This window comes from Mercenaria mercenaria, chromosome 15, assembly GCF_021730395.1.
Source record: "Mercenaria mercenaria strain notata chromosome 15, MADL_Memer_1, whole genome shotgun sequence".
NCBI lineage: Eukaryota > Metazoa > Mollusca > Bivalvia > Venerida > Veneridae > Mercenaria > Mercenaria mercenaria.
Genome location: NC_069375.1, coordinates 33,126,741 through 33,148,728, shown reverse-complemented (window position 1 = coordinate 33,148,728; position 21,988 = coordinate 33,126,741). Strand labels below are relative to the sequence as shown.

The 21,988-nt window shown below is 34.3% G+C and overlaps 2 protein-coding genes across 3 annotated transcripts in view; both read right to left on the bottom strand.

The window, feature by feature from the left end:
* LOC123550541 (sushi, von Willebrand factor type A, EGF and pentraxin domain-containing protein 1-like) overlaps positions 1-13,490 on the bottom strand; it is a 68,419-nt gene extending 54,929 nt beyond the window's left edge. Inside the window, exons 1-4 of the mRNA XM_053524941.1 lie at positions 13,266-13,490; positions 3,143-3,326; positions 2,551-2,676; positions 1,661-1,790 (exon numbers count right to left, since the gene is read on the bottom strand). Of these exons, the coding sequence (XP_053380916.1) occupies positions 1,661-1,790; positions 2,551-2,676; positions 3,143-3,326; positions 13,266-13,349 (524 nt within the window). The 5' untranslated portion in view covers positions 13,350-13,490. The remainder of the gene's footprint in view (positions 1-1,660; positions 1,791-2,550; positions 2,677-3,142; positions 3,327-13,265) is intronic.
* Positions 13,491-18,534: 5,044 nt separating this feature from the next.
* The window catches only part of LOC123550513 (sushi, von Willebrand factor type A, EGF and pentraxin domain-containing protein 1-like), a 50,935-nt gene continuing 47,481 nt past the window's right edge, over positions 18,535-21,988 (bottom strand). For both annotated transcript variants that reach the window (XM_053524942.1, XM_053524943.1), the window contains exons 22-24: positions 21,773-21,868; positions 21,320-21,407; positions 18,535-20,891 (exon numbers count right to left, since the gene is read on the bottom strand). The gene's annotated coding sequence lies outside the window, so the exon portion shown is untranslated. The remainder of the gene's footprint in view (positions 20,892-21,319; positions 21,408-21,772; positions 21,869-21,988) is intronic.

Sequence of the window (21,988 nt, the reverse complement as noted above, 5' to 3'; positions counted from 1 at the left end):
GGTTACTTGAAACTGAAATAATTATTGACTATCAATATCTTCACTAGTGAAAACAATACTTATAATTCTGTTTGAATTTGACAAAATTTTACCCCTTTTAATTTAGAACCTTTAGGACCAATGTCTCAGTCATTATAAAAGGTATGGACTGGAAACTTGAAACAATTAATGAGTGTCAATATCTTCACTAATGCAAACGATCCTTAAAACTGATTTGAAATTTGACATAACTATGCCCCTTTTTAGCTCGACTATTAGACGAATAAGACAGCTATTCAACTCGCCCCGCCATCGGCGTCGTTGGTTAAGTTTTATGGCAAGGTTCGTTTTCTTGTTTTATCTTTGCTATTATACATCCAATCTTAATGAAACTTGATATGAGGATAGTACTTCATATATGCTTACTACATATTGGAGTGGTATCCATGGCCTTTAAGGTCAAGGTCACCATGAGTGCTATACTTAGACTATTGCAAGGTTAAAGTTTTATGGCAAGGTTCGTTTTCTTGTTATCTTTGCAACTGCAAATCCAATGCTAAAGAAACTTGATATAAGGATAGTACTACATATATGCTTACTATATATCGGGAGTGAGACCCATGTCCTTCAAGGTCACCATGAGTGCTATACTTAGGCTATGGTAAGGTTTCATTTTTATGACAAGGTTCGTGTTCTTGGTATTTCTTTGCAACTACACCTCCATTCTTAATGAAACTTGATATGAGGATAGTACTACATGTGTGCACACTATATATATGGTTGGATCCATGTCCTTCAAGGTTATTGTCACCATGAGTGCTATACTTAGGCTATTGTATGGTTAACGTTTTATGGCAAGGTTCGTTTTCTTGTTATATCTTTGCAACTACACCTTCAATCTTAATGAAACTTGATATGAAGATAGTACTACATATATGCTTACTACACATGGGGAGTGGGACCAATGACCTTCAATGTCAAGGTCACCATGAGTGCTATACTTAGGCTATTGTAAGGTTACATTTTTATGGCAAGGTTCGTTTTCTTGTTATATCTTTGCAACTACAGGTCCAATCTTAATGAAACTTGGTGTGAGGATACTACTACATATGTGCACACTATATATGGAGATGAGACCCATGACCCCTCAGCCCTCGCCCCCGCCGATTTTTATGCTCCCGTATCTTTTGGATTGGGGCATATTGTTTTTTGGTCTGTCTGTCGCTCTTCCCTTTTCCTTTTTCTGTTTCTCACAAAACTTTAACATTGCCTATAAATCATTCATTTCTTGATCGATCTTTTTCAACCTCTCACTCCGTGTCTCAATAACTTCACATATATATATATATTATCTTTTTCAACCTCTCACGCATTACTCCCTGTCTCAATAACTTCACATATATATATATATATATATATATATATATATATATATATATATATATATATATATATATTCTTAAAAATATCGCTATAACTAATATGTAGTTTTGAATCGCCACATGTCCGAATATTAATATATCAACATGTATTACTTGATTTCTTCAAAGTATAAATTATCGATCGTTTGTGCTTTATGTCTGGTCTATATACACATGTTTGCTGGACTAAAGCCAAAACTTGAATCAAATTCCTAATACAACAGCTTGTCGGTAAAACATTGAAAGCGTTTGTGCATTACCTAACTACTTTGTCGCCTTCTGTTTTTGGTTCCTTCCACGTTACCTTCACAGACTTTTCCCGATTTGAAGCCTTGTACACCGCTCCGCTTTCTGGGCAGTTTATATACGCAGGAGGGTTCCTGTGTGTTTCTGTAAATTAATTTAAATTTCTAATCAGTTAGTACTCATAGTCTTATGATTTTGGAACAAATAAAATGTCAGAAATGAAAATATAAAACTGGTTATTATTCAACATACTGTAATAAAAGTTTGAAATACAGGCATCTTTTTAGAGTTAAACTTGCAGTCTTATAGTGCATTCTAGTTGAAATTCATAATGTAGGTTTTTAAGATCTGAAGTGAAATTTATCCTTAAGATACGAGAATCTGTAAGGTTAAACATTGTAAAGACACAAACTCTCATCATTTTATCTATTTTCATCTTATTTCCAGCAGCAGAATATAAATAAAGTAACAGTTTTGTTACTTATTCGTTTCTCAATTACTGTCTTCGTCTTTGTATCATTTTCTATATGTATTTTGTCGACTTAAATGCATTCAACAGTATACGAAAATATATAAGTATGTCAAGTTTCCGTTTCCAAGTTTATTGTCAGCTGCTTAAACCCGGTACAGCAGAAAATAGCTCAGAGTAAATTTGCTGGGTTATCATTCAATCACATATGCTTAGATTTATGAAAATACAAATTAGATTAGATGTTTTACTTCTTGGAGTAACATGCAATTAGCTGGTGAATGATTTTGGGATGAAAACATTACAATGACTTTTGTTGCTACAATTGTCAGTTCTCTTCACATATTTGTATTCACCATTGTACAGATCTTCACTATGGTATATAAAAACTCAGATTATTTAAATATTTCAAACATTTGAACTATTCTGACTCACTTGTTTTAACACATTTGCCGGAAGTAGAACAATAAATTGCAGCCCCAGTACCACCAACAAAAATTGCCAAAAGAAATCCAGCAACAATCAATTCAACGAGGAATCTTTTCTGTCTTCCATGGTGATCTACATGTAAAACATAAGATTTTTAACAAATACACGACTTGAATATTACAAATTCCAAGACTACTACAGATGCATTTTATTGAAAGTTTCTACAATAACGATAGATTTGAGCATTTTGCGTTTTGATCAATATGATAAGACATATAAAACGAACATTTAAAAATAAGCATGACTTAAGCTGCTTGTATATATGTAAGGTCCAATCTCTGAAATGAACATCTTCAACAACAATATGAGTGCAAGAGTTGTGAGACTGACTTTTATGTTTATTCGAATTACTCCGCTATTCATTTGTAGAATATATACTGTGATAACAGCTGTATATGTTTAAAAACTATGTGTATAACAAAGTTTGTGTTATAAAGCGATTATCAACAATCTTATCATCTGGTGTTAATGCAGGTCTTTATGATGAGTGATTATTATGGCACTAAAACGTTAGGCTGGGTCTAGTTACATGTTTTACCTGTCCCAGTTGATAATTTCCATGATTCTTTGACGCATTTGTATTCGTAAGTACGTTCTGCATCGCTAACAAAACACACATGAGAGCCGTCGTTACCCTTGTCACAGCTTTGCACAATCAAACCAGTCTCATTTTCAAATTTCCTAATGTCGCAAATGTCACTTGATTTGTAGTTCTGGGTAACCTTGAAAAATTATGACGTAGAATTGTATTGAAATGAAAAGTTTATGAAAAGTTCTAAAATAATGTTTAAACAGCCATGACGATAGGTTCAAACTCTTGCTCTCCAAAAATGTTATAAAACGTTTTAATACTTTTTTCGTTTTCTCTTTATTCGTTCAGATTAATTTTCCTATTAAAAGTTTAAAACGGGTTTAAGTGTGTTATAATAGTTCAATTATAATAGAAAATTACACATTGACCGGTTGGCATTACCGTTTTAGCCCATCTGCATTGTTAGGGTTTAGCTATTAGTATAGATGGTCCATCGTCCTACACGTATCGTCCTGTACTTAAATTGTTTACTTAAACATCTCCTTCCCAAAAACTTTTGGTCAAAATTACACCCAACTTGGATGTATGAATTTGGCATGGATATATCTCCTCAAGAAAACTTTAAATAACTTCAATCTTCAAATGATATAATTTTCACCAGGCTTCTTCCGATAGCATTCCTGCATGGACCTCTCTAGTTTCGCTTTCAAAGGGGTCGCCAGAGCGAGAAGTAGAAAACCTTTAAACAACACCTTCTAATAATCTACCTGATGGATCATCAGCAAACCTGCATAAACCTCCCTCCGGGTTTTGAATAATTCTGCTTAACACATTTCACTGACCATCAGACTTTGAAAAAGAACAGAAAGCTTTAAACAACTTCTTTAGATGATAAAAATCTTCACAAGCTCCATTACCATTCCTACAAGGACCTTTCTAAATTATTCAGATGGTTCCGCTTATTAGAAGACGCGAGAGATGAAAATATAAACGTTTTTGAACAAACTCTTCTCATGCATTGTTTGCACGATCTTCGCTAAACGTAATCTGTAATTTCATTGGGGTGATTGATTGCGGCCGATGAGGCCGCGATCATATTGAATAGGACAAGTATTTGCACGATGGGGAAAATATTTCATGATGGACCTGTCAATTCTTTACTTATGGGTGAAACAGGTCTCATAAGCGTAAATACGACTAGCTTCTACTGATTATAAAACATACCGTACGATTTGCTGTGAATCAACTGTTGTTGTACTTTTAGTAGTTCAACCGCCACCCTTGTTTAAGAGCAACATTTAAAATACACGTTTTTTTTTCATCCTCAAGTAATAAGTAAGTAGACTCGCCTACTTTAATCAATCTAGACGCATAATGATAATCTACATAGAGCGTTTACTTCACCCGATTTACATTCGGAACATTTTCACGCGTTTCGGGCTTTATCGTATGTTTCACATGGGAGTTTTGAACCGTCCAAAGATGTTGGAAATGTTTGTCTCATTGTTTATTTTTTTTTAATAAAAATGTTACTGCTTTCATTGTCTACCACATTTTTTCCACCCTTGCCTGAAAAAACAGTAATGAGTTTGTACACTGTTCAGACAATTGTGCTCTGTTGAAATTTAACCAAACACAAGTTTACCTGCATAAACAGAAAGCATGATATGTCACCATGCGCGGATCCAGATGGGGGGTGGGGACCGGGGGTCCGGACCCACTCTGGAAAATCTTTAAAAAAGGAAAGAAGACAAGAAGGAAAGAAAATGTTTTTCGAAAAAGGCAACATTAGGACTGCATGTAAAGTATATGCGGCTGCTGCTACATACGACCCCGACATAATTCATATTATTTATCTAAAAGAAACTAAGAATTTTACCTTCAAGAAAGCTTGATTTTATCATTTTCGCAAATTTAACAGATTAGTCCATAAAACTGTCCCAGAATGCAAAAAATGAAGTGCCAAATTGCAAAATTTCCAGGGCGGGTGGGGGTGGGGGCAGGGGATCGCACCCCCTCTGAGAAAATTGGCTGTGTCCGTGCATGGTCACTATACCTGTCCAGTACTGGACATTATGGTAAACGCTTCATTCCTGCACAAATGACAATTTCGCAACTTCTGTCCGGTTTGTACAAATTTCTGGCCGCGATAAACCATTTGACTTGTTTTTCTCAATTGTATTAAAATGTTTCCGCTTCACTGAAGGTTAGGACTGCCAGAGTTGAAATTTAAAACTCTTTAAACAACTTGTTGCACCAAACATGATCCATAGCACCCTCGATCGGACTTCGCTCAAGTTTGTTTCAGACGATTCTTTCTTAATATATCGCTTTGCAAACTTGACGTGCAGTAAACATGAGACCTCTAAAAACAAGGAAAAGTTTAAATGCATGCCATGTCAAACGTTGCAATATTGTACATTCAGTATATTTATTCAACTTTATAAATTTATTAAAATATCGCATTGCAAACATTAATATAACGACACTAGAAATTTAATTTTAACAATTACCTTCTAGTATCAAAAATAGTCAACATAAACATATTTAAAGTCCAAGCCCATGCCTATTAATATATGCTAGATCGGAAGAAAATGGTATCTTTTGCGGACCTGCCAAAGTACGCTCTACAAAAGTTATGACATATTTCAATTAAGGGTCGAGTCACTTAAAAGGCAGGCAAAAATACTTAAAGCCATAAAAACTAATAATAAAATCAGCACGTGTCACTTCAAACATAAATATCCTAAATCATGGACGCAGATAACTCTACATTTGAAAAGGTAAAAAATGAAAAGAAAGGTGCTAGATGTCTTATTATGTCTTCAACATATAGTTGATGAAACATATTGATTTACTGTTGTCCATCTGTCTGTCCGTCCGTCTTTCCGTCCATCAATCCGTCCGAGCAAACAGGGTTTAGCAGTTATCCAACGTACAGAGAACAAAAGGAAATAATAGGTTCATTCCGTGAATAAAGGGTTAAGGGGTTAGTAGCCAATGAAAAATAACAAAAGAAATACTAGTAGCCCATAAACCTGAAATGATTTAACGCCCTTCCATTCGTCTGTCTGTAACAAAGTTTGTCCACACAACTTCTCTGACACCATCGGGCGGAATTACCCCAAACTTCACAGGAATGGTTATTTTCAGCCTAGCTGTGCATCTATTAAGTATTTGCCGGTTTCATGATTTTCGGCGGAGTTATAGGCCTTGATTCATCAAATTGTTTTTTCTCTTATTACCGGGTTGAATTCCACCAAACCTTACAGGAGTTATCAGCACCAAGCCTCATATTTTGTTTTGTCGAATTTTCCGATTTAGTGATTTTCATTGGAGTTACGGCTCTTGATTCGTTGCATTTTACCTTGTCCGGGCAACTGCTCCGATAATAGGAATTACATCGTCGGCATGTTCCAGTTCGTCGTTTCGGTTTTTGAATTTATGTCAAAGCCATTCCTACCAGGCTGACACATTATAAAATTTGATGAATCTAGGGCTATAAACCATTGAACTGGAAAATAGTTACAAGATTCATTCGTCAAATTGTATGATGCTTTGTCACGTACAATGTATATAATAGGTCGGATTTCAACCAAACTTTACAGGAACGACAAGTACAATGTCTTATTATAAATATTATCGGAATGTTCTTCTGTTTCAGTTATTTTCAGTGGAGTTATTGACCTTGTGTACAGAGCGTGAATTTATGTTAAAATTTTATGTTGTCTTGTTAAGGTACACTGTGATTTTATGTACCGAACGTGCTTTTTATGTTAAACGCTATGTCATCTTGTTAAAATGCCATATGATCTTGTCTACCGAGCATGCTATTTTATTAAAAATGCCATGTCATCTTGTCAAATTGTGGTGTTAACTTGTCCAGGTAGCGTCTTATTATGTTAATTCGGCATGTTATCGTATCTAAGTGTGGTGTAAACTTGTCAAAACAGTGTATTATTATGTCAAAAAGCTATGATATCATTTCAAAGTACTGTGTGATCCTGTCTAACAAGAGTGTACTATTATGTTAAAAAGCTGTGTTATCTTGTCAAAATGTGATGTAAAGTTGTCAAAAAAATGTTTAAATTTATTATGTCAATATGCTATGTTAGCATGTCAATTGTGACGTTGACTTGTCCATGTACTGTCTTATTATGTTCACAAGCCGTGTTATTATGTCAAATATGGTGTTAACTGTTTGACTTTTATGTTGAAGTATTATATCATCTTGCCTACCAAGTGGGCTTTTATGTTAGAAAGCTATGTTATCTTGTCAAAGTGTGGAGTTTACTTGTCAAAACATTGTCTTATTATGTTTATTTGCTATGTAATCATGTCAAATTGTGATGATAACTTGTCCAAATAGTGTCTTATTATGTTAACTAGGCACGATATCATGCCAAAGTGTGATGTTAACTTGTCAAAACAGTGTCTAATTATGTCTAAAAGCTATGATATTTTGTCAATGTATCATTTGATCTTGTCCAGTTATTTCATAAAACCACGCTCTGTAGAAAAGATCACACTGTACTTTGACATGATAACATAACTTTTTGACATAACATGACACTTTTTGACAAGTTAACATCACACTTGGACATGATAACATGGCTTGTTAACATAATAAGACACTATTGGACAAGTTAACAGCACGCTTTGAGAAGATAACATGGCTAGTTAACGTAATAAGGCACTGTTTTGACACATTCTAACATGAAAACGTGAATTTTTTCGACATATGATAGCTACGGCGTTCCATATATCCATCTCAATATTTTTAGATGTAAAAAAAACGGTATCCAGATGAGTTCTGAATATTTTATTTATTGCCCTAAGTTACCAATAAAACATTCATGATTTTATTAAACTTCACTGATATCTATACAGTCAACAATGTGCTAGTTAGCAACTGTTAACATACTCTATCGGCTACGAAACCACTAGTTCAATTTCCTTGTTTTTTTCTGTTCGGTTTAACGTTACACGATGATAGGCCATGAAGTGACATTCCATGTTTTTGATAGTTGGAGACCCTAGATGCTCATCCGAGCATTACTTAACACGGGAGGGCGTTTTATTGAAATGAATCATCGGCCTTAGTTAGCTAGCCAGGTGTCTTCCTCACGTGATATTGTCCTACATCTAAAGCAAGGTTTCGAACCCAAGGCGGGTAGGTGCATGTAATCCGAAGTCAGCAACCTTAATCATTCGGCCATAGAGAGTCCTTAGTTTTATTTGCAATGAATATAAACCTTTGATTAAAGACTAGCTCCAGAGTAAAGGCGATTTTAGCACTACCAGAAATGGTCTTTGTAAACAGGTATTACTGAACGAACAGATCGTAGATGTATTTCCAACATATGTTAGTATAATTTCCTCAGCTTGATTTACACTCAGTGACAGTCTGGGAGATATCACACTTATTTTATTACTGAATAAGCAGCAGCACTGAAAACAATTTCCACACTGTTTCAGCTATTTTGTACGCTGCCAAAAGCAAGTGCATTAATTTAAATAGTATAGCTATAATATACTTGTATATGTATAACAAAATCTGGATGTAGCTTTTCATCTGACATCTGACGGACAGACAAATTGATTGACGCCTACCATTAAGGATACTATCATAAAGTTTTTTCACAGTTCAAAATAATGATTTAAGGAAGATTCACTACTATATAAGGGTCCCTTCCCCCAAATCCAATGTACAACTCCCATCTTATCTGCTGCTTATCAACGATTAAGTAACCGGAACTGATTAGAGGGCAATTAGCACAGCAGGGACCGCAACTAGACCATGAAGATGTGTGCAGTGGAGTTGAAAGAAATTGTTTTGTTTTTTTCAGTGAATGTGAAATGATAATAATATCAATTATTATTTTGATATTATATAGATGATAATAACTCTTACTTTAATGTTATAATAATGATAATAATAATAATAAAAATAATCATAATTATTATCATAATATTACATAAAGGATGATTAAAGATACAGTAATAACACTGAAAATAATAATGATAATAAAACAAAAGTATAGTGAAAACTTCAGGAGTTCTTAGTGCTGACAAACAATATTTTTCTAACTGGAAACTGGGTTTCTTGTTTTCATGTAATCAACATTATTTGAACTTAAACTTATTGTGTTCCATCTATGCTGAATTTTCATTTTCAGTATATTGCCAAAATTGACTTTTTTCATGCTTTGCTTTGTAGCTTTGAAATGCACATACTGTTTTCAATTTTTTGACAAATGTTACTTACAGTATTCTGCAAGCTTTAGATGAGTGAAAGTCACATTTTTCTGAAATATCACAATTCTCCAAACAGACTTTGAAAAAATAAAATCTTGCATACTTCTTTAAGTAAATTTATCACTTTTTCATAATTGTGAAAATAGGTTTCTGATTATCTTATTATTGAGTTTGATCAACAAATATTTTACTTTTCTTTACATAGAAATGCAAAAAAAAATGAAAACTAGTATTACTATAAAAGTTATCAATTATATATCAATTTAAAATAAATTACATTGTTTCCTCTTCTTTCTAATTGATACACTTGTAAGGTAGACTAACTGTCCAATAAACATTGACCCTTGTTTATACGAACCATACTGTGATGGTCATTAGCCCCCAACTGTACTGGTTAAGACAGAAATCCCTTAGTCCAGAGCCAAAATTTAGGCCTTTAAGAATTATTGACCATAAATTGATTTACCCATAACAAAACGAACAACTATACAAGAGCAGCAGTTTATATGAACGGGATAGGTATTGCTATTAATCTATAAATACATTTGATTTCCGGCTAGTCATTATAATAATAAAAATAATGCATGCTTTTCTTGATTACTATTTTCAATGCATGTCAATCCGTTGTATGCTTACTATGAACAATCAAGTCATATTATCAATGGAAAGTACAGGGACTTTACCTAACTTTACCAGGAAGAAACTTTTCCATGAAACAATGGATGGATGAGGCTTATGCCTTTTATAACATTTACTACGAAAACTGAATAGAATTAATGTTACAGTATGACTGCTGTCTTTAAATACTATGAAAAATATTACTAAGTTCTTTAATATGTAATATGTCTGAAAGGGATATTATCAATTGAAAGTACAGGGACTTTACCTAACTTTACCAGGAAGTAACTTTTCCACGAAACAATGGATGGATGACGCTTATACCTTTTATAACATTTACTACAAAAACTGAATAGAATTAATGTTACAGTATGACTGCTGCCTTTAAATACTATATAAAATAGTAATATGTGTAAAATGCAAAATAGATATATTGGGTATAACTAGCATCATAAGTTACTACCGGAATTACTTTTTTAACGAATTTCATTGTTTAATGCAGGATTAATAAACAAAATGGCTACTCCATTGCCGAACCTGAATTCATGGTAACCGTGCCAACAACGGTACGTTAGGAGTGCGCACACAGTTTTATTAACAATTAACTTAAAAGTATTTTGGTCGTATCTGCATTGAATAGCTACGAAAAGGTCATATACACCACACGGACGTGTATGTACAGGTCATGCCTTCCATTTGTGCGCAAGATCATGTACCATGGTTAGTCCTGAGTTCAATAAGGTCGTAGAAGTTGACCATGTATAAGGGTCTTCTCGTGAATTTGATCATGTCTGGGATGACTTTAGTCTGGATCGAACCACAGTAAACGGGACCTATAAACCAAGATTATATTTTTTATGCTTCTCGTTTATTTATTTATTTATTTATTTATTTATTTGTTTGTTTTCTTATTTTGTCATATTAAGATAGTATTCATTCGAACTCTGATGATGCATATACCACCCAAACTAGAACTCATCGTCTGGTCCCAGCAAGTCTCCATATAATGTATATTTTTCGACCAATTTAAACAATGATAATTCAATCTCTCGACCTTGACCTACGATCTAGAAAGACGTTTAATAGTGCATTTCACACCTTTTTCCTCGAAAAGACGTGACGCGTGCCAAATATTGGCATCAATTGACTCCTGGCAGAAAGTCACCTTGATTGACAGTTGTTTTTCACACCATGTGAAATATGCAATTAAAGGTAACTTTTGTTTGCACTAGTTATTTGATCAATTTTGTTTTAATAACTTGATCTACGTTCACTGTTGTGTATTTTATCATGAACGATAATTATTGTTTGTAGCCAATGAACACTTAAATAAATACCTACTTAAAAATTAAGGTCTATTGTGTCCTTTATTACTTTAAGTTGTATCCGAGTATAAGATGTCTACCTGTTCTTGCATATAACCACTGGGTTTCACGTTTTATCTATAAACCTTCTTTTTTGAGAACATGTCTAATTGTGAACATGAACTGTCTAAAATGTGCCACATATAAAAATTCATAAAAACGTGCAGGTAAACATATCACTATCATTGTGCATGATAAACCACAGCACAGCGTAATACTGTTTAGATGAACAGATCAGTCTTATCAAAATTATGAAAAATATTTCGTTTACTCGATTTCTTATGATTTATGTGCTAAAAAATGTGTATTGATTATTACATACATGTTGTTTACAAAAATACTTTTCAAGAAGTAAAGTAGCTTTTATCATCGTACTTGAAACACATGCACAACCATGGCACAGCGTAAACATGTTTGAATGTAAAGATCAGTCTGAGTAAAATCATGTAAAATATTTCGTTACGTCGATTTCTGATCATTTATATGCTGAAGTGAATTGTGTATACGTTGTATACAAATACAACTTGCGAGAAATAAAAGGTTGTTATCATTCAGTACGATTTATACTTGAACTATGTGTACCATTAATTTTTCTGCTTTAATTTGAAGGAGGTTACAACGAATGTTATACACACGTCACTAGTCGAGTAAGCGGGTACATTTTTGGTACAATGACTCAAAAGTGCCAAATACCATTTCGGGAAAACACATGTCAAAAGGACCTAAGAAACAACATTGTTTATACAGCTCTCGATGTACGGTTTCTAGAACTACATGAAAAGCTCAATGGTCCGTACTACCGATACCTCGAACAAAATTGCTGGTCCCGACGAGTTTGAGCGAACGAAGTTCGGCTGTATATTAAGCCAGTATCTTATGTTTTGGCTCATCATATATAGATGTGTAAGTAGATATATCCGCTTTACATTTGTAGTTTGGAGGAGTCAGTACAACAATAATAATACAAGCTTTAACGTGATCACTTTAAGTGACCAAATATGTTATCTATGGTGGAGAAACACAGTGTTGCAGGGGTAGACTAGTACACTATTGATCCCGAGGTCGCCGGGGTTTTTTTCTCTCGAATAGAGCAGAATTTGACCGCGGTTTCCACAGACTCTCACAAAGGCGCGTGTACTAGTCAGAAATCAAGAAATCATGTTTTTACTTGTAGGACTAGGATGATTACTCGGTTAATCGGATCCGATTCGATTATTAGGTGAAACCGGTTTCAATTTTTCAAAACCGTTAATCGCTCTCATACAAAAAACATCACGATTCATACTTGATCTTTATACATTTCATTGACCAGCACATAGACCCACAGTATATTTCCGTTAAACACATCAGCTTGAACATAATCAGTAGTCTCTGGTTCGCCTGTCATGATATAGCTAAAATAAAATACATCAAAATATGACTTATTTATTATCACACTACTTACAAACGATAAAGTCCTTAACATCCTAATGAAGTCAGCTGCATGAAGTACCTTTATACGGTCGTCAGTAAAGAAAATATCATTTCCAATATGGTGGCCGGTTCGATTCGATTTCATGCACATGATTAACCGGTTTCAAAATTTTGAAATCGTCCCAGCCCTAGTTTTAAGAATTATATCTGCAATCAATGTAAAATATAAGGTTGGAACTGTTTATGGTAGCTGGCTAGTCCTGACTACACACGTTCTACTCAATGATCAGCAAGACACCACTTACCTTGTTCAATTCATTTTATTCACATTCCGTTTAAATGATCTGTTATTTGTGCGTGCGATTTTACGCTCAGTTGAATGTACCATATTACAACGTTTGACATACTAAAATCCAGTGCGCTTTTGAATTAATATAAAGACACTAAATTTTAACAATGGAAAACAAACAACATACCTGTGATACAAACGCATGTTGTCCATTTAAATTATCTATATTCACAAAAGTTAAAAGGATAAAACAAGCAGTTGTTATATCCATGACTTCTACGTATTAAATTCCCAGTAAGCAAACTGTGATCTTTTTCTTGATATTAAATGCGGAAGTTTTGCACACTTTCCAGACACATAATTACCGCATGTGTATGCACACATATTGATTTTTCACTCAGCAGCAATTTAAAACTACTAAAGATTTATCAAACTTGGCTAAACGCAAGCCTGTGATGTTATTATGACCTCTTCCGGCTTCCTTATTACCCCGACCAACCTTTCATTTTTGTATGTCCGCAATTATGTTGCACCGAATTATACTGCATCAAAGACGAATGTCACTTACAGACAGACATTAGGCAAATTGAGGGACTGATGACATCCAACACCTGTCAGGCAAAAGCAAAACCAAAACAATAAACAAACCGATATTTACCAAAGATAACGTGAATGATGAAATGAATAAAAAAACTAGTAATAAAAAACCCAAATAACTGATTCCGAAATACAAAATAAACATTAAACATTGCGAACATCTCAAGGTTAAACAAAGCTGCAACACCTTTCGAAAGGTAGAAAGCACAATAAACCGGGTACCTGTTTTAGGTATACAGGACCCATATCCCTGTGTCAATTTGTTTTGAGGTGTTAAAAATGGAGAGATACGTATATAATTCAGTATGCGGAAGAGAAAGGATTTTGAATGAAGAATTACAAAAGCTGTATCTACTTTCTTGAATGTTAGTAATGTGCACTTCAATCGCTTCAGGAAGCCGTTAGGTAATAAATTATCTGGACAAAGTGTTGGTTCTATCGGAAAACAAGCCTAATCATTACATGTAGAACTGTACAAGTATATTTTCAATGGAGTATCTTGAGTTAAGTACAATTAAATCTTATGTTGAAAATTTGATATTATACGAACGAGTAGGTTTCCATTTTAAGCACAGCTAAATACTCTTTTTAAACTGCATTTGCGCATATTTCATACACTGCGTTTGCGTTCGCCTAGGCTTACTGAATCATTCAGTTTATTTCTACTGTTTTGTTGTATTTACTTACAAATTTCAACTGAGGCATACTTCTGGATACATGAAATAACTGAAGACAGAAAGGCTGATGTCAGTCTAACTGGAGCTGTCCCACATGCTTTCAAGATATATAGCATGTTAATACACACTAAAGAAACGAATTAATTTAGTCATTTATTACATATTTCCAATAATCACAGAGTGCAGAAGGTCTGTTTAATCATTTTATCAAACCTCATTTTATTTCATATACTTACAACTAAGTGCGAGCTTTACGCTTACTAGCCATGTAATAACCATACCATTGGAAGAGACATTGTACTAATTACATACATCTTGTGTTTGAACTTACCGTGCAATACCAAAGCTATAACGGCAATAGTGCATATTGAGATGACACAAACACTACAGCAACCACTAGCACAGCTAAAACATTTAAGATATTTTTGACACTTTTAAGATTTAACTTTTATTAAAATCGTATGCCTGTATTATGAAAATTATCAAACTGTCATTCATGTAGATGTCTCTGTTTTATAGCTCATGGGATGATTATTTGAGCCGCGACATGAGACAATCAACATAGTGGGTTTGCGACCAGCAGGGATCCAGACCAGCCTGCGCATCCGCGCAGTCTGGTCAGGATCCATGCTGTTCGCTAACAGTTTGTCTAATTGCAATAGACTTTGAAAGCGAACAGCATGGATCCTGACCAGACTGTGCGGATGCGCAGGCTGGTCTGGATCCATGCTGGTCGCAAAGCCACTATGTTGGTTTTCTCATGGCACGGCTCATTTTAATAAACAATAAGAGTCACTTTGACAATGTATACTCCATTATAATAATGACAGTAAGAATTTCGATCAACGGCAATAATATATGTATTATGAATTATAATGCAGAAAGTGTTGTACAATCGTAACCCCTTTATCAGCTTTATAGTCAGCTGCGTTAATCTATTAACCCTTACCCTGCTAAATTTCTACAATGGACTGGGCCATCATTCAATTTGGGCAGTATCATTGATCATTCGAAGGGGTATTCACTGAAAACTTACTGACTGAATAACGAACAGTGCGTCGCAAAGGCAAAATCATTTTCCGCCAGCAGGCAAAGGGTTTATATATCTCGTTTTCGAAATGTATTGCACACCTCTGCCATTTTCTAAGAGCAATAACTTCACAACGTAAAAAAGTAAATGTTATAAATGAATCATTTCTACAAAAGTGATACCATATAAAGATATTTATCATCGTATTGTAATGATATAACAATTTTTGTACGACATTGATGCTAGTCACAAATATTTTGTTAGATAGATTTATCAACAGTTACGTGCTCCACTTGCATCAGCAAAAATCGCTCAATATACACCACTGTTCATCATATTTTTATAGATTACACCTATGCCATGTATGCCAAGATGTTAAAGGTTTGACTATTTATTTTTTAGTTGTTGCTCAGTTATACTTTCTGGATGAAGAAAGTGCAACTGTTTTGGAAGTTTTATGGCGGGTGATATATGATCGCCTTGGTCCTCTTGTTTCAATGGAAAATTATATGATAAGCCTGTAATATTTATTGCGGAGAAAATTCAATACAAATTCATAAAAGAAGTATAAATATATAAGTTTTTTGCAGCAAAACGTTAACTTACAAAAGGATGCAAAGGTAATCATAAATTTCAATATATAAAGACAGATAAAATTGGAGACATATCCGCCTGAAAAGGCTGTCGTGGAGACATAAAATTAAGACAGAAATATGGTGTTTGTTTATTATACGGAAGAATAACATGTGGCGTAAAGGACGTCATAACATGGTACAAAACAGCGCGTCCGAAAGACGTGACGCTATGACTGGCGCGTCTTAACATAACAGTATAACTTAACGTAATACTCGGGGCAACAATGCTAAATGCGGAATCAAAGTATGATTACAGCAATTACAAAATAAATCATGAATCTACATTAAAACAGTATCAAAGACGTACTTCATTATGTAACTTTCTATAGCCTAGTATGTGTAAACTTAATAGAGTCAATATGATATTACCAACACTATTTTACTGCAGTCAATGGAAGACTAATTGAAAATGCACGATGTATAAATCACTGAGTATTTTAAGAGTGCATATAGATCACGTGTCATGGTAATTAAGTGTAACGAATTACGTCAATCAAGTTATCTCAACTCGAGTGAATACAGCTAAACAATAGGTAGCATAGCAACACCACGTCTTGATCTGATATTGGCTGCTCGAATAAGAACATCATTCCTCCAATGTCTACGTCCTCCATGACACCTAGGGACTAGGGATTCCTCGCAAAAGGGACATACTGTTGGATAAACTTTCATGAAATACCGTATGTTCCAAGGATTTTTGACTTCAGTTTTTGGCAGTGGCAATTTACATGATATTTTTTGTATTTCTCGTCTGCTTAAGAAACGTCATAGAGCCAAAATAAAAAAGTCCACTGTCATGTTTGGCAGTATTTCTGAATAAATAGCCCGTATGTTGGAACACGTGACCAAACAACAGTTTGTCTTTTGTAGATCTCCCCCTGATGCCTTCACCGTTAAGGCTCCGATGACGTCTATCCCTGTCACTGTGAAGGGTGGCGCATAATTTACTCTATTGCTAGGTAACGGTGGGGGATCTGATACCCCGTATGTTCTACTTGTAACCTTACACTATGCGACATACGAGCGAACAATTTTCCGAACACGTTTGCGGATGTTTGCAGTCCAAATCATTAGGCAAATGGAGGTGGCTATATTCCTGTGCCTCAATATATATGTGCGCCTATTATTATTAGATCAGTAAGCTTATTTATGGATGCAAACTGATGTTCAATAACACCTCCTCAATATCGGTGAAGGCATTGGAAGTGTAGTAGTATGGACGTTAAGTCGTTCAGCTGTGTAGGGAAATTCGTCAGACAAACATTCAAACGTTGGGAATTTTGTGTTGACTTAGAACTGTTGTCGTACGCAATACGTATGGGTGTGGTTGCTGACTACTTTTCACTAGATGGTGGGGAATAACACTCGGTCTTGATGACCCGTCTACTATCATCATTTTAAATGTTCCCTCTTGTTCATAAATGATCTCCGGTTCTGTTGACTACAATCACAATTCTGCATCGACTTATCAGATTATTAACGGATAGAGAACGGTGTCATCTTTAAAGGGTAATTTTGCGATGTTTTATCTGTATCATGTTATACATGTGACCTGGTTTTTCCTGGCATGTTTAATCATATTTGTTCCACTTCCATAGATTTTACTTCCAAAAACTGCTCTTATTCAATTCCTCCTGCACGTGCAAAGATATTACGTTCATCATAGACACGGGAAGTGGGGAGGGGTGTTTCCGGTATTCTGTGTTAAAATATGTCAGTGTCCTGACAGAAGATATCCTATTCCCGATTGTATCGCTGTTGGCGAGAGTTTTTGACGATCTTATCTTGTACCACAGACCAGTAATAACCAGCGTTAATAAGAATCTCGATTTCGAAATCTTCATTTTCTAATATAGGATCCGCAACTTAGGGCAACCACAACAACACTGTCATCTTCAAACATTTAATAAAGGAAACAGAAATATTTACAATCGTTTCTTTGAAAATATAAAATATTCAATCATATATCATGAGGAAAGGTTAAGCTAAGCGAGTACTCAAATCTGTAAAAGGCGAATATTTATATAATACATGTAATAAATAAACATAGCTGAAACATATAATCATTGAAATACAAATAGGTTCTGATTTTGTGAATGAACAAGTAGCCGAATAAGAAAACTGATTGGGTCGACAACCTTTTTTCGTCCGAAGTTTAGTGTTTTATTATTTTTTTTTTCAAAATATCTTACAAGTACTGCTCTACATATACAAGAAATAATTAAGCTTTAAGCTTTAAAGCATTTAAAAACTTTTATTGATATAATAAATTGATTTAAATGAGATGTCCTAAAATTCAATTAAATAGCCAGGAAAGAAAGGTCATTTTCATACCGAATGTATTAACATAAGTAAATTCAAAATGAAGAAACAGGTGATATCAAGAATTTAGAAGAATGAACGAAATGTAAATAAAGTGACAAAAAGATTACACAGACGTAACTTTGTTCAATATGATCATATTGCGTTTGAATATGCAACACTTTTATAGTACAAATTTACTTTCTTTGAGCGGGTTACATTTGAAAACGTTCTTTTATATCTTTTAATATTAATGGTGTTATTTCTGTCCCAAAAGCATTCCATAGAATTGATATATGACTAATTAGCAAACTTATTGGTCAAAATAATGTTTTTTAAGGAAAGAAATAATGCCAACATCTTAAGGGAAATCATTTCAGTCATTTTGAATCTTGTTTGTTGAAGGTTTCGCATTTCAAAACCACGTGATCTAAGAGGAGGAGCGATCGCACGTTAATAATTGGTCAGTTGCGGAACACTCTTGACATAGGCTCTGAGGATAGTGTATGATTTTTGCTAGTCACATGGCCAAACTCTGTGTTGGGGGGGGGGAGGGGATTATATCAAGTTCAAAAACTGACTGCGACCTATTGGTCTTAACTAGTCGTCTGTGATCTTTGGCAGGTCTACAACAATCGTGCAATTGTTGTGCTACGAGCCGTCAATGGTCTTACGTGGTCGTGGTTGATCGTCGGATTCTACAGTAAGTCAACAGTCATACGACCACGCGTAACTCTGCACGACTGCTCACATCTCGAATAACCATTAGTTACAGGTCACTAGACTGATCTTTGATAATCAAATGTAATCTTGCATGGTCATAAAGTAAATCCCCCTTACGTCCTGTTGATTAGCCGTGATATCTGTTTGCTACAAAACTAGCCGGTGACAGGTGTTACTGTGTGGCAACTGGGCTGACCAGAAATGTCCAATACTTGTGTTTGTGCAAATATTCAGATGGTGTCAGTAACCCGCGATGAAGATAAAACAGATACAGGAAATATGCATCATAAGGAACAAACATCAAATCTAACTAAAATGTGAAGGTAAAAGTAAATCCATATATAAGATTAATAAACAAAGTTAACTTGCACACCTATAAAGAGAAAATTACTAACATTTTTAACGTAAAGTAGAAAATTCAGGATGGAAAATAGAGAATAAACGACAGATTGTATGTAAAGCAGAAAATTCAGGATGGAAAATAGAGAATAAACGACAGATTGTGTGTAAAGTGATGAATGATCAATTATGGTTATAAAGGTGTATGTTAATACTTGATACTTGGTTCTGAAACAGTAGCTTAGGCATAGTTTATAATTTCATAAGACAGATGCCTTTTTGGAAGAAACTTAAGAGATGAATTTGTCTTTTACTAAAGTATCCACAAAGTAAACAAGAGCTAGATTCAGCGGTCACTTCAGATCAAACTTGGATGCTAAAATATCCAGATTTAAATAGATAGTTAGATAGTATGATTAGCATTGTATTGTATTATATCGTTACATTCATGTTTATCAGTTTTAATGAGTTTCATATCTACCGCTCTTAGTAAGTATATCAATGTCCGAAGTCTATTGTCCGGAAAGGCCATATTTTTCATCATATTAATTATAGTCTAAATTACTGAGAATATTTGTTTGTTTGCAGAGTGATATCGAAATATATATTCACCGATAAGGGAGAAAATTCAATATTTTCATGAAGGCAGGACCTTAGTGAAAATGTCAGAATAGTCCCACTTATCGATGAAGATGTATTTCAAAATCTCACTGATAACAAAGTTTCTTTTTATTTTATTCTAATTTGTGAAAATCAACGAATTTTCTTTTTATGACATGCTTACATATTCAAATGAGACTGAAACTTCATGATAAAATTCGGATTTTTTTCAGATTACAGTGTTACATATGACGCATCCGCTAAATAAACATGGCCACTTATGCACTTTGATATCGAATCCGTGAAATCAACACGACACCATTTGCATTTAAATACTTTGTTTACAAAAATACAAGATCCGCGACTAACATATGGTGGAAATGTCAATAGTTAAGGATCTATATCTAACACTTTTCGGACCAATGCCGTCAGTTCGTAGAATGACCGGGTGCTTGCCTTGTATATCGAAACACATGCTGAAGGTCAAATTAAAAAATAAAACGAAAAATGTAAACGACAGTGGAACAAACAAAAGGTCTAGATAAATCAAGTTGCAAACATAAATCATGGATATTCGTCATCAAAATGCAATAGTTTTTATCTAATTCAGACGGATAATGTATAGTTTTGACGGATAACATAAGTGCTTGAACCAAGGACCATAAGTATTTTAGTCGATGTCATACACTTATATGATATCACCGACAGAGGGAAAGGTGCAAGCACAGTTCATCTGTATACACGTCTATGGTTTCCGTCCACCAACGTAATTTGCATTTTTACTAGACGAGTCCTCCTTCTTGGAGCCCTGTTCAACGTATTCTGTCACAGTTGATCCTCTTGAGTCCGGACGCTCTATACTGAGGCTGGTAAAGTAAGTTGCTGTTGTTCCGTTCGTTTCCGAACGGCGTCTGAAACATACATATTTTACATATTTAAAGACGTCTGTGAGAAACTAAAACCATAAATCTGTTTAAAAATGCGTTTGAAGATCAGTCTCTGAAACATTGTTTGTCCTTGTTTAGTTTGTTTTCTTATAACGATCCAATCGGATGCTGAAAATCTAAGACTGGTCTCCAAGTCTCATAACATGGAATTATTATGTGTATTGTAATAACACTAACGCAAATGTTATTTCTAGATTGTAACAGTAAAGATTCAAAGTTGTTCTTCGTGCATTATGAACAACGAATGCCTTACTTCTAGTTTTATCAAATAGTGTTGACATTTTACGGATATAAATTCAAATGCTCTTTCACATGAGCATCGGTTCATTACAGCTTCTGAGATGAAATACAATAGAAGTAAGAATGTTATTAATCATGTGGTCTGAACTTACCTTGTATGTTTCTTCAGTATTACCAAAGCTATGATGACAATGATGGAGATGAAGACTACACAAGCAGCAATTACAACCACTAAAAAAGCTGAAAATTTGAGTATATTATGAAATATTTTAATATTAAACTGTCATTATTATAAGTTTACATTATATGGAAGTTTCTTGTTTAAACTTTATGAAAATAACTGAACTGTCAATTATGTGAATAAAATTACTTAGAAAACATTCATGGAATACTTTTTTTTCATTTTACATAACCTGTTTTCAATTAATTGCTATTCATGGCAAAACTACTCCGCAGATAAACAAAGCCATTTAATTATACAAAAACGATATATGACAATACTAAACCCCAGTTAAGATACTGTGTTGATTTAATTTAGTATTTCGATTTCACATTAATAGAGACCGCGTTACAAATGACGGCTCTCGGTGCTGAAAATTTATTACCTGTTTCATCATCTTCGTCCTTTCCTTTTTCGTCTGCTTTAGTGGTAACTGTACTGATTGTAGATGAGTATGTAGATGGGTATGTCTGTGTGATCACTAAAACAAGTAAACAAGGATAAAATATGTTATACAGGGTAGTACACTGACAGTAATTTGAAATTAAGTAAAAAATTAAACATTGTTTTAATTTATGTAGGCTGTCATGACTATTGAGTC